Raw genomic sequence first — 14,476 nt, 5'->3', positions numbered from 1 at the left:
CCATGTTATTCAATGACTCTGACACAGTTTGGCAAGTTCAAATCTTTTATGATGCAGCAGGGGCCTCTGGTTTTGGCCTGTTTTGGGATGGAAGGTGGTGTGCGGAAAAATGGCCCCAACAATGGTTGCAACAAGGGAGGAGTATTGCCTTTCTGGAGTTTTTTCCGCTATTAGTGGCGCTGGAGGTCTGGGGGCAGGAGTTAGCTAACCGGACAGTACTATTTCAGGTGGACAACATGACAGTGGTGGATTTAGTGAATAGACAGAGAGCTAGGGATCTCAGGGTACTGCGCTTGTTGCGTCATTTTACGCTGCGTTGTTTATCGTTAAATGTTATTTTTAAAGCAGCACACATACCCGAGATATATAACGAGATTGCAGATTCCCTGCTCGTTCACAGTGGCAAAGTTTTCGCGAATTGGCCCCAGGAGCGGAATGGAACAAGACTGCGGCCCCAGCAGACATTTGGGAGTGGGGGGCTTGATGATAACGGGGCTGGTGGAGGAGTCCATAGCGGTGTCTACAAGGCGGACATACAGGCTTGCATGGCTGGATTTTCAGTCTTTTGAGTTGTGTGTAGGTGGTTTTTGGTCCCAAGGTCCGCAGAGGCTTGAGGCACGTGCGCTGCGTTTCGTGCTGTTTCTGATTAAGGAGGGCTTATCCCCGGCGACAATTGGAGGTAAACTGGCCGGAGTTTCCTTTTACGGGAAACTTTTCTTTGGCATTGATCAAGTGCGAAACGGTTTGTTGGGAAAAATGTTAAAAGGTTGGGGCAGGGTTGAGTCGGGTAAAGCAGCCAGGGAGCCCATCACTTTTGAAGTACTTTTGGAACTCTTACATGTGTTGCCAGTGTGCTGTAGGGATGAGTACGAGTTGGCATTGTTTCGCCTTTGTATGTTGGTGGTAGGCAAGATGGTAGGGGTCAAGGTCAGGGAGGTTTGCACGCACGGGGATAGGCTGGGTATTTGGCTTAGGCGATCGAAGACGGATCAGTTGGGGAAAGGGAAATGGATATGGCTGGACAAGGGAGGGAATGTTGCAGCATGCCCAGTGGTGGAATGGATGGCGTTCAAAAAAAGGTTAAGCGGAGCAGGGGAGAAGGGAGTGTTTGTACACAAGGAAGGTAAAAAGCTCACAAGCTACCAGCTCTTGCAAGTGTTGAGGATGGCGCTGAAAAGGATAGGAAAAAGACCGATGGATTTTGGTACGCATTCCTTAAGAATTGGGGCAGCGACAGCAGCGGCACATTTGGGGTGGGATTGGGCCAGGATAAAGGCCATAGGCAGATGGAGATCTAGATGCTGCGAGCGTTATGTGAGACCATGAGGCGGGGAAGCGAAGGGGGGGGCGGGAAGTTGGAAGGACGTTAAGAGGAGTAAAGTGGTCTTGGAACAGCCCTTACAGTGTTTTTTCCGTTACAGGATGTGTGGCTGGACCATAGAAGGGCAAGACAGTGACATGGCTGGTTGGCCATTCCTTCATGCACTTGGCGGCAAAGTTTGCGGAGAAGCAAATTTACGGTAGAGCATTGGGACTCCCCAGCAGTCGCCATGAATTCATATGGTGGGGAAAAAACGGCATGAGGTGGGGCAGTCTGCTTCCATTTATAACTGCTAACTTGCCAGTATGGGGGTGCCCGAATTTGTTGGTGATTCATCTAGGTGAAAATGACATGGTGAAACTATCAGGGCTGACACTGATACAACATATGCAGAGGGATCTGGAGCTGCAAAAGCTGAACCTACAGGGTACATGTTTGGTGTGGACAGAGTTTGTGCCCAGGAGAGTTTGGAGAGGGGCGGTTAAGCACGCAGCAGTGGAACGGGCTCAGAAAAAATTGAACAGGGCAATGAGGGTATTTTGCTGGGCACAGGGGATTAAGGTCCTGAAGCACGAGGACATAAAAGAGCAAGAGGTGGCACTGTTCAGAGCGGACGGAGTGCACCTGTCGCAGTTGGGCAATGCGTATTATTTGACAGATTTGAGGTTGCTGTTAGAAGAGTTATGGGGAGAAAAGTTGTGGGTTAGAGAATAGGCATAAAGTAAAAAAAAAAAAAATTGTGCCCGGGGTGGGGCAGCAAAACGCCATAGCGGGTTTTGCTGATTGGCCGTAGATGGGGGAGGGTGGAGAGCCAGATGCGGGCTTGACCACCCTTCCAAGGGGAAAAACAAGGAAGAGAAGGAACAGAGTGGGGGTGGGGGGTGCATGAAGGAAGTAGGGCAGAACGGATTTGAAGAAACAAGATGAGCAAAGAAATATTGGAAAGTCGGTGTTCTTTAAGGTTTGGAGAGATGTTGAAAACTTATAGGTTGTATTTTGGTAAATCCTGTCCTAAATAAATGACCTTTTACACTAAATTGACTGGTGTCACTGTAAGTGTGTCCCGATTCCACAGTCGACACCTCTGGCCGTTACTCCACATCCTCTCCTTTGCTACGTTATAAAGCGCTCTTTATACGACAAATAACTGTAGAACAAGATTGTTTCCCTTCATTCCCTTTTACACAAAGTGCTCGAACACGATTTTGGATAAAGCGCACACAAATTAAAAATAAACAGGCTCGGCCCCTGAATCCTCACCACTGTCCCTGTCAATCAAGCACTACTTCGCTCTGCTCGCCAGCCGACGAGGAGTCCTATGGTAAATAGCAGACCTAGCCAATAGGCGCACTTATGCCCTGAGCCAATCAGAAGCCTAAACTACTGGTAGCGCGTCACAGACGCCCATAGCTCAGCAATGCGCGCGCACATCGGGTTGGCAGTCGCCAATAATCAGTACCTCCGGCTGCCAACCAGGCCAGCCGTCCCCTAAAAGGGTTTCTGTGAAGCGGGCGGACGCAGTAGGTGGAGCCAGTGGGCGGTGCTTGTGGGTGGGCGGGTGCTCAGTTAGTAGGTAGGTTTAATTCACTCTTTCGGCGGGGCAGAAGTGGGTGGCGGACGGCGCGGGTTAGAGGGGAGAAGAGGGTTGAAAACAAACCTCACGTGGGGCGGAAAGAAGGGAGGGACCGGGAATTAGGAGAGGGGGCACTATGCAAAGAGACCGCTGAAAGTGTTCAGAGGAGTCCGGGACCCAGGAAGTGAGGGAGAAAGTAGGGCGCTGGGGGAGAGTGGGGGGCGAAAGACAGTCACGAGGACTTCAGTTTACACCGTAAAGAAACTACTAGCAGTAAGTTGACGGCGTTGAGATTGTAAAGGGGGAAATAGTACGCTTTCCCATGAAAAGAGGATACTTCGAGAAAAAGTGGCGATTTTTTCGACTATCCCTTCTAAGACAGGGAGGACGTCGTTCGTCTACAGGAAACTTAATTTAGAAGAAAAACAGGAACCCATGTCAAGCCAACCACAGAGAGACAACCACAGCCTTTCACAGGAGGACGCCCGAGAGAAAAGTTCATTCTTGGTAGGCGGAAAGTCCAAAGAAATAATCTTCAAAGTCACACATAACTCAGGACCCCACCAACAATAAAGACTCGGAGAGGAGTTTTCAGCCCTCCAGAAAGGGGCAAGAGTTCAACCAAGATAAAACGTAACCTCTTAAGAGTTAACAAAAAACTAGAGCACCAGCAATTGGCCACTTGAACCTTGTATCTGCCAAACTTAATTCCGAAATTAATACTCGGCGTACATGAGGACGCTATCCTCCCAATATAACAAGGACTCCTAGCTTTCCCTTAGGACATAGATAAAGATAGGTCTTTTATCCCTCAAGACTACAGCCTCCTATTACCTCAGCTAAAGACACACGCATTTCCTGCAAAGAATTTCCACCCTACCCTCTTTCACCGAGGAGTGATTTACAAAATCCATCCTCCTGTTTAAGAGAGCACCGAATAATCCCTGCACTCTTAAAAAATAAAACTGCCCCCCTTAAAATGGTGATGAGAGAATGCGCACATTTATAAAGCTGTCACCAAGACAAAGGGTAGCTTTGGACAGGTGTGCTGTAGCAGCCTATAGGCACTTCCCACATCACAGTCGGGGCTCAAAGTGGTTGGATCCGAGAGAGGATGAGGGAAATTGGTGAGACCCAAACTAGGAGGTGGTGAGTACATCATCCTTAAAAGAGGAGATATTTTCAAAAGGGGGGAGGGGGGTGGGGGGGGGCGTTGATTCTAGATTATCACGTGAGAATTGGGTATGTGCAAAACAATGAACAAATTAAGGTGATCTTCTACAGTGGAAGCAGAAATTCCATTATCTTTGGTGAGCATACTCTCAGTTGTATCCCAGTCTTCCAGAGTGAAACTAATACTGTTGGGGTATTGGGACTATCAGGGGACCTGTAAAAGGGACAAAGTTAGTTGGGTGCCAGTCTTGGACAGCCCTCATTGGTAAAGAGAGGAGCAGTTTTGTGCTTTATAAATGGACAGGTAATTGGAGAATTTCTGATTTTAGAGGGAGGGATTTGAGGACTCAACATCCTATGTATATAAAAGTTGTGGGACACAAGTCTGAAAGTACTAGAAATACACAAATTCAGAGAGTAAACCTTTGATATGAACCCTTCACTGTGCGAGTTGAAGGAAACCGGCTGAACTTCCAGGAATGGCTTTGTAGACTTAGTGCCTGCTGACATCACCATCTTTAAACTTCTCATAGAGTGTGGGTGTGTCCACCTCCACTGGGAGGGGCAGAAGTTTCCTTCTGGGCAGAGCATGGACCAGCAGATCTCCACTGTCCAGTGTTACTCTGCAGGAGGAGCCTCTATCTCGGCCACAGAGGCTGAAGGCTCATTCTTTCTTAAGTGCTCCTGGCTCAAGGTTCAGTGTCTGCTCTGCTTCCCTACTGGTGTTCAGTTGGCTTTGACTTGACCTCTGAGGATTTCCACAGTCACTGGTGCTTCTAGAGTGATTTGTGGGATCTACTTTCATCCTTGGATAGTTGGTTGTGAATGATAAGCTGAGAAAATATTTTTGTGACCGTTTTCCCTGGAGGGAGGCTTACACTTGTTCCCATCTATTGGACTTGACACTGCTGTGAGGCGAAGACCATTTTAACCCATTCCATCTCTTCTAGAAGTGATGGGCAGCCAGCAGAATAGTGCAGGGCTGCTGACCAACAATGAGCTTGACCCACAGCACCAAGAAGCAGGGAAGATCATGGAACAAGATGGGGACCTGGCCTCGACACTCCCCAACGGGGCCACCACAGATGACCCCGCTCAGCCTATCCAGCTCTACCGCCGGCGCTGGGCCATCGTCTTCCTCTTCAGTTCCTACTCCTTGTGCAACGCTTTCCAGTGGATTCAGTATGGCATCATCAACAATATCTTCATGAAATTCTACGGCGTGAGTGCCTTCTCCATTGACTGGATGTCTATGAGCTACATGTTCACCTACATCCCCCTGCTCTTCCCCGTGGCCTGGCTCCTGGACAAGAAGGGGCTGCGGGTCATCGCCCTGGCCGGCGCCGCGCTCAACTGCGCCGGGGCCTGGATCAAAACTGCCAGCGTGCGCCCGGACCTCTTTGGGGTGACGGTGCTGGCGCAGGTCATCTGTTCCACGGCGCAGGTCTTCATTCTGGGGATGCCCTCGCAGATCGCAGCCGTCTGGTTCGGACCCACGGAGGTGTCGACGGCCTGCTCCGTGGGCGTGTTCGGAAATCAGGTATGTGCGCGCTGCTTAAGCCCTGCTCGGGCGGCGGGGACAATGCTACACACTAGGTATTTCTGCGCGTTCTGTATAGCGCTTAAGGAATCAACTCAAGGCACGTTCGTAAGGTGTGTGTATCTCACTCTTGATCACTTGTACTCACTTCACTTGTTCAGTATATTACCGCGCTGAATGTCTCTGTGTGCTTTTTGTTTAGTTGTGTGTAGCACTTTAAAGCATACATTCTTTGTGATTTGTTCATAGCACATCTATAATCATCAGGATGTAGAGTGATCTGTTTTGTTACATTTCTGATCTTCCTGCAGGAGAGTGAGCTTTCTTGCACAGTGCACTCAGTTATTTGGGCGTTTCAATGAGAGGGGTATTTTTGTAAAGCTCACTGAAAATTAATTAAGATCTAGGCGCTTGAGTGAGTTGATTGTGTAGTACAAACATATCAGATGACGTGTTTGCAAATGGGTGGGTTGTGTCATGTATCTCGCACAATGAACTATAGAGCACCTCTGGGCGCTATGAAGTGTTTCTACCCGGTGTGTTGCACGTTCAGCAGGCCGTATTATGTGGAGGAACAAGTGTTTAGGGAAAACGTTTAATTCCTGGTGAAAACTGACAGACACCTTACTATACCCGACTGAAAGCACCTGTACCCAACTACGTATCACAAAATACATTGGGAGATGTAACACCGCCCCCAAGCTACGCCCCTTGTTAACCGAACATATGTGTCTGCAGTAAAACCTATTCCTTTTACATGTCAGTGGTGACGTCGGAACAGTTAAAGTGTGTGAAGTTCTGTGTAGATGGCAAGGTGCGCGCGTCTTGTAACTTAGTGTGCGTTTTTACAAACCTAAAACCGCCCGCCCTAGGATATGTACTCCACGCTCTACTTGCATACTTGTTTTTTTTTTGTTCCGGGAATTTACTCACGGTTGGTTAACATGCATACCTCCAGCCGCGAAAAGCCTATAGGGATGAAAGTAGTCTAGCCTTCCCCGCCGTGTTTCTTAGCCCAGGCTGGTGTAGCTTCCAGTCCGGGATCAGAAACACGGACTGCTGCTGTGGACTGGCTGGGCAGTGGCTGCTGCCTTATCTCAGTCTCAGCCAAGAATCTCACAGGCCTGTGAAAGACCATATACTTGATAACAGTGGCTGCCGGCAGCTTTAGGAGGGAGGGGGGATTGCGGGAAGCACACCCACACACACGCACATCCATTAACAACACTCATAACATTCAAGCATGCACCAAGCATTCATTTTAAAAGTTCGCACACACTCATTCATTCACACATGCACGCACGCACATCCATTAACAACACTCGTAACATTCAGGCACGCACCAAGCATTCATTTTAAAACATCACACACACACTCATTCTTTCACACACACACGCACATCCATTAACACTTATAACATTTAAACATGCACGCACGCACCAAACATTCATTTTAAAAGATCACCCCCCCACCCCCCAGAAGGATTGGTACTGCTGCCTTCCCTCATTGGCTGACCTAAGGGAAAGCAGCAGTCCCAGCCTTGTCACAGAGTGGGATGGGGTCAGTGAGAATGCTGACCCCACCCCACTCTGTGACGAAGTATCACTGATTGACACTCGCCCTGGGCGCTTCAGGGCTTAAACCTGAAACGCCGAGGTCGAAGTCAATGGGTGACGCTTTCCTCGTCACCCAGGGGAGGACCACGAGGCACCTTTTCTGAGCCGAGGAGGTCACGCCCATAGGAGCTGTCCCCCACTCTGCCTGTTCCTTCCATTCGTAAATTAAATTTGCTGCCACAGTGGACATTAGAGGGGCGGGGTGCCATCTGGTCGTGTTTCTACCTGAAAATCGGTATTTAAAAAATATGCAAAATGACCAAATGCCGGATACTTTTAGCTTGGATTTGTACCTACTTTAACCAACAAATATAAACAGAAAGTGCCTTTAAATGTGTTCTACAGCCGTTTTAACGATCCCTGACTAATAATTTGACAAAGGTAAAAAACTTATTTTACAAATGAACACTTACAATAACGTGCTGGCCTTTTTGACTCTTAACAACAAATCGCCAACATTTTCTCTTGGAACGGTGGCAACCCTATAAGCAGGGCCCCTAGAAATATGCAGTGGTGGATGGCCAAATGGTTGAGTAAAATATGCAGCAAGAAAAGGCAAAATATGCATCACATTTTGTGATAACATTACTTCAATATTTTGCAAATTTTAAACTTGTTAACACTGTCTTGGCATTATTTTCAACTCTTTAGTACTAGTTTAAGACCCAAATATAGCAATAAGCTTTAGAAAAGTTACCAGTCAACCTTTGCAAAGGGCCTCCCACTGTGTGGCAACACTGTTGCGTTTTTAGTAACTTTTGAATTGTTTGAGATAGAACAGTTTGTTGAAATCTGCAGTTTATGCAGCAGATGATGTATAATGCAGCAAATATATAACTATGCGAAAATCGCTGTGGCTGCACAATCGCATAATTCCAGTGGCCTGGTCTAGAAGGCATATTAAGAGGTAAAAAGTTTGTTGCAAGATCCGCAAATCATTTATTTCGCCCTCCCTCATGTCTGCTTGATGCTATAATAGCAATAGTTTAAATTAGATCTGAAACCCCACTCACCAAAGGTGGATAACATGCTGAGTTATTCAGTATCTTGGAATGCATCCTGCTTTCAGACAACTCACCCATCATTCTCACAGCTCACACTTCGCTTTCAAGCTCACCCTACACTCACTGCCATCACACTGTACTTAGACCTCTCACCATGCACTCACGCAGATCACTCTCATCTCACCCTGCAGTCACATGATCAAACCACTCACCCTGCACTCACATGACCCTCCATTCCTGTCACTCTCATGCTTGCCCTACAGTTTCATTTCACCCTGCACTCACAGAGATCACACTGTACTTACACTTCTCACCATGCACGCACACATTTCACCCTGCACTCATGACATTCACCCTCCTTTTACCCTGCTTTCACCCAAGCACACCGGTCACCTTCCACACACATGACACTCCATTCATGTCACTCTCACCGCTCACACTACAGTCTCACCCTGTACTGACAGCGATCACACTGTACTTACACCACTCACGCCATTCACTTTCCGCTCACCCTCCACACACGCCGTTCACCCTCCTCTTACCTTACAAGCACACTGCTTACGCTACACACACAACACTCCACTCGCCTGTCGCTCTCACCGCTGACCCTGCACTCACAGCGATCAGACTGTACTTATACAGCTTACCATGGAAACATGCCATTCACTCTCCTCTTACTCCACAGTCACACAAACGCACAGCTCATCCTGCATTCACTTGACACTCCACTCACTGTCACTCTCATTGCTCACTCTGCAACCTTGCCAGTCACCCTGCACTCAATCTCAAACAAGCACATTACTCACCATGCATTCAGTCTTCCCACTCTGCACTTTCACTCTCACCCAAACTCAAATTCACCTTGCACTCACATCACTCCCCCTGCACTCACTCCTCTCACCTTACTTCACATGGGCACATCAGTAAGGCATGCCGGTCACTCATATAGGCGCACTGTTCACCCATCACTCGCACGGCTCACCCTGTTTGCACACAGGCTCAGTAGTCTGCAGAACTCAATGGGACACAACACTCACCATGCAAGCATTCCTCTCATCATGGCTCACCAGTCACTCCTGTAGCTCAACCTGCACTCGCGCAGGTCAGCGGTCAAAGTGCATTAAAAGAAGTATGGAAACTGTGATGCTGCCTGCAATGGGGGTGGGGTCAGTGAACATGGGGATGGAGTCAAAGGCGTGGCTAAAAAAAAACCTAAATATTCCGTAAGTTGTGTTTTTTTTTTTTTTGGGTCTTTCGCCTTCACGTACCTACATATAAAAAAAGTTGCAGCTTAAATGAAAAATACGTTTAAAAAAGTTGTTATTCAGTGGCCTACACAGGAACATTACGAAACCTCTATTAGTTACCTCACTGCAGAGGTCTGTGCGAAACCAGAAAGCCATAGAATAACATCTTGGTAGGTACAATGGAGAATAGTGGCTTGTGTATTGTTGTTGCTATGAGGGCCCAGCCTGTGACGGAAAGCGCTGAGAACATATGCGCCTTATTTTAAACTTGCATTATACACAGTACAAGACAAACTGCTATCAAATGTGCCAAAAGGTTTCAGATAAAATGGTGCTTCTAAAATATAGATTTTAGTAATAACCAGACTGTACTAATGATTTATTTTTATATGACTGCCCTGAAAAGCACACACTTCACAGCTCAGTTGGTAACTCCCTTGCACTAACAGTAGAAAAGAATAAATCTTTGTCATCACAAAGTTTCATGCGGATCGATCAATTAAACCAGCTTCCAGACCCCCTTTACATTTGCAGATTAACCAGTTCTGCACATTTGCATTTCTTTCAGGCAAGCAGGCACTGTGACAAGAAGGCCTGTGGTTTTTTTGTTTTTTTGTTTTTTGTTAAACTGCCTGCCCCTCCCTTGATCTCACATTACAGGAGAGTCCCTGAATGAAAGTTAAACTGAAGCATTTGTACTATTGGAATTTACTGTCCTGGAACGGTTGCCAGTTAATAAAGAGTAGATCGTTTTTTCATTAATTAAAAAAAGTACGGGCACATCATGGCCCCCCAAATCCTGCCTATTTTGACCACTGACGCAGGTGCACTGATCTCTCAGCACTCACATAGGTACAACAATCACCCAGCATTACACTGTTCACACCACTCACCCATCACTTATTCCACCCACATGGGCCCTCCATTCACTTTGGACTCATGCAGCACAACCTGCTCTCACATCGGCACACTATTTAACCTACACTCGTAATACTCACGCTGCATTCCTTACAATACTCACCATCACCCAGCCCACCTCTGATCCTGCACACATAGACCTTATGTACCACATGTCTCGCAAGTGAACACATGCACGAGTAGCGGATGTGCTGTCACAGGCGAAACCTAAAAATTACCTACCTCTCATGAACATACACATTTCTACAAAGGCACCTACAGAATACCAGCTCTTTCTGTAACGGTAGTGTAGCTGGGGCAAGAGGGGAGATTGGACTGAGGATGTGGGATGGTTAGAGGAAGGGGACCAGGGCTGAGGCTTTGCATGATTGAAGATCAGTCTAAGGCTGTGGGGATGAACTGGGAGTGATGGGTTGTGTAGTTTCTACAGAAGGAGAAAGCAGGCAAAGGCTGCATAAGGGGGAGGCAGGCTCAACAGACTAAGGATGAAACAATTCAACAGAGGTTTGCTGGTGAGGAAATCGAATTTGGACTTCAGGGAAATGGTGCGTTGGGGGAGGGGGAAGCAGCCCTGGCTCCAGAAGTATTTTTTTTAATTCTCCAACTGTGCCCTCTTGACCTACATAAGGGACTAGTGTCTTAATTTCTGCTGAAGCCAAAATATAGATCACTGTCTGGGCTTGTTGGCCTGCATGATGGCACTGCTGTGTGGAAGCAGGTACCACAGTGAAGAGCTACCTGAGGCTGTGGGCACGGCACAGGCTTCTTTGTTACACTGGGGCTCAAGCCCCTACAATATTTTGGCTGAGAGGCTGGGACTCACGAAAGCACATCAAACCCTGTGCCCTGCATGGGAACACAAGTGCTAGCAATGAGGTTTATTGTTCATCTTCTCAATTCAGGCGTTCAATTGCTCCTGTACTCAGCATGACCAAAAGAGGGGTGGGGGCTGCAGGTGATGCTGTAATATTGGCCCTACAGTACCTTGGACTGTCAGGCAGTCATGTTTTTAGTAAGCTCCAATGTTTTAGAGGCGTTAGAATATGTGACCGTTATCCCTGGAATTCTAACATCTGCAAATTAAATGCAATGTTTGTCCTTTCAGCTCTTCACTGATTAAATTATGATTGTTTCCAACAATACAAGCTGAATATCGCAAACTGACACTTTTTGCATAGTTGCCCATTGTATTGTGTGACACCTTCAGCCAGTCCTGGCTTTGCATTCATCTCAATGCTTCATTCTGGAACGTTTATTTATTTTTTCACGTTATATGTTAGGTCTGAAAATCCCAACATGTGTAACTCATGTTACTGGATAACAAAACATGATTGCCAAAGGAGTCAAGCATTTCATAAGATCAACTGGCGTGAGTGATATTCATTTGAAAAAAGTGGATACATTAATTTCCAATAGTATTGCTGCTTGATTCACAAGTAAAACCAAATATAAGCCCTGTAAGGTATTTTAAGGAAGTGCACTTTTCATTCACATCATACTTGTTATCAGAGACCTTGTACTTGTTTTATAAGGGGTGCTGATGGCAAAATTCTGACCCTTGTGTACCGAAGGTAATTTTTGAAGGTACTCATGACTATTGGGTGGAGTATCCATGACGAAATTCTGGGACTGGCATAGTGTACTTAATCCTTGGAATAAGGGGCTCACCTATGAAAAAATGCTGACCACAGTTTAGTGAAATTCATTTTTGACCTATGACAGTTGAAACTAACATTGGCAACTCCAATATGTCACACCAATGCAAGAGCTATTTTTTTTGCCAATGGTTTTTAGCCATGTTGTACACCAGCGTAAATTAAACAAGCGCCCTCGGAAAACAGTGCCTCAGTCTGTGACTGTACAGAAAATGTGATGACTTAAGAACAAGATTTACTGGCCTGTTTACAGAAAGGGAGCACTTGGAAGGATACTGTAAATAAGATTTGGGCAAGGGAAGGTACAAACGCAAGCTTGACGGCCTAAAACAAATAAAGCCAGCAAATGGAAAGGAAGAAAAAGTGTTACAGACCAAAAAGTCAATGGCAAGCAACGGGCAGAATGGATTACTAGGTTCCTAGGTTCCCGTGACATAACTCGTTATCCAGAAGCAATGCAGTGGTTTTATAACACTCTTTTATTCGCATTCACATTGTTTTCATTTCTTTCCTTTCATGCATTTTTTGACAATAATCTTGCACAGTTCCTATTAGCACCCATTGTGCGTATTACTACCTTTGACATTTTAGTAAGTGGATGACAGTGAATAAATGAAAGTAGGTAGTGCACAGTTGTCCTGTCGGAAAACGTATCCTTTCTAGTAGAGCAAATATTTATGCAACATTTTATTTTTCCTAAATTAATATAGGCAATCTTAATTTGTTCACTCTGTAAATGTTTAGCGGACTCCGCTAAATGCATCATTGCATGGATGCTAACCTGCTGTACATTTGTGTCTCAATCTATAATCATTAATGTATCGTCATCAAACTCAATATATATTCCTTCCAATAATTGTCTGTGTTTATACAGCGCACACCTACACAAATAGCCACTGATCAACATTAATATGGTGAGCAGCATGGAAGTGTCATTTTCATTTCTTCTGAAGAACAACACAGGAGCAGGTAGCAGGGAAAGCTGGCTGGAGCCAAGGTTCCTGATGCCTGCCTTGCTTCAGAGGAACCTGCCCTGTGTCTTGGAGAGATAACCTACTGCTTAAGAGCAGACAAGGCTCAGGACACCTGCTCATGAGACAGTAAATCTAAAAAGGAATAGCTTACTCTGGGCCTCAAGAACAGATAGAAGCTTTCACATGAAAAAGGGCGCTATAACCACAGTACCTGGAATGGGAGTTCCTTAAGACACCCTGATGCCTTTGAGGCCTTGGACTGTGCATTAGCAGCACAGTCAGTGACCTGTGCTGTGTGCCTTCAACACCGGAATTACTTCCAATGCTCCTAACGATTTTAGACTCCCCTTCTTCCCTCTCCTTGCTCAAACATTGCTCAGTTACAGTTTCAGCAGTGCTGCACAGTTCACTAGAAAACAAATCATGAAATCAACTACTCACCTTTAACCTCCTGATCACACAGGACTTTATCAAGGCTGTAAAATCTTGTAGATCATTATAATCACAGGGAGACCAATGTCGTACTCACATATGCAAGAATATACTCATTAATAGCTCTAGTCAGAGGTAGCAACTACTACTTGGATAAATGGCTCCTTCTAATCCTAATAACTTTCTAGGCAAAAAGACTGAAAGATCAGCGTCAAGACAAATAGCTACATTCATCAAAAAAGTAGCCTCCTCATAGATTACCAAAACAGATTCCTGTATCACTGTGGCACAAAATCAACACTGACTTTCACAAGGGATGATTCACACACTAAAGTGGATTAAAATGGAGTACCAACATGCCTTTTACTTGACTGCTGCCTTCCCATTGAGTCTGTTCATCTCTACAGTGTCTTGTGATTGGACAAATATTCTTCAAAAATAACTTTGTATCTGTAGTTAGCTAGACCTTCAACATTGAGACTGACACCTCTCCTCCTAATGCTCCTTACAAGGTAACTTTTTTTGCCAGCTCATCAGTATTAGCCGGACGTTTCCTGCATGGACGTTTATCAATATGCTGCATATATTGGCACTGCTCATTGTGGTGTGCTAACAATTACTATTGGATTTTTTTTTAGTATAGCTCAGGTGTGTTGCAGTGCATTTACATGCAACAATATTACCAACTCTTTGGCACACAATTAAGTCAGGAAGAAGGAATTGTATTATTATTATTATTTTATTATTAACTCTGTGACTTAACAGTCACATTCTTCAACTAGATGTTTGGTAACTCACTAAGCAGTCCTTAATTTGTAAAATAATAAATGCAAGGCACACATTTTTGCTTAGATGCCCAACCCCAGCAATATCGAGTGTCGGGAGAGCTGAATACCGAGCCTGCCTAGATGTGATTCTACTGTGTGCCACTTTCATCCACCACCAGGCACACCCTGACCCTTTATCTCACTCCTGCAGCTTCTATTTCATTTTTGCTTTCACCCTTTTTTACAATTTTTCCAT

At 45.8% G+C, this 14,476-nt stretch overlaps 1 protein-coding gene across 5 annotated transcripts in view; it reads left to right on the top strand.

Moving 5' to 3' along the window:
- Window positions 1–3,056: 3,056 nt before the first annotated feature.
- The window catches only part of FLVCR2 (FLVCR choline and putative heme transporter 2), a 347,527-nt gene continuing 336,107 nt past the window's right edge, over window positions 3,057–14,476 (top strand). For 2 of the 5 annotated variants that reach the window (XM_069208451.1, XM_069208450.1), the window contains exon 1: window positions 4,873–5,607. In XM_069208451.1, coding sequence (XP_069064552.1) covers window positions 5,023–5,607 — 585 coding nt within the window. In that variant the 5' untranslated portion in view covers window positions 4,873–5,022. Of the gene's footprint in view, window positions 5,608–14,476 lie in introns of all 5 variants that reach the window. The other 3 variants (XM_069208452.1, XM_069208453.1, XM_069208454.1) reach the window with 3 other exon arrangements.

This window comes from Pleurodeles waltl, chromosome 9 (assembly GCF_031143425.1).
Source record: "Pleurodeles waltl isolate 20211129_DDA chromosome 9, aPleWal1.hap1.20221129, whole genome shotgun sequence".
NCBI lineage: Eukaryota > Metazoa > Chordata > Amphibia > Caudata > Salamandridae > Pleurodeles > Pleurodeles waltl.
Note: the sequence above shows the minus strand (reverse complement) of the source record. Positions and strands in the feature narration are given on the sequence as shown.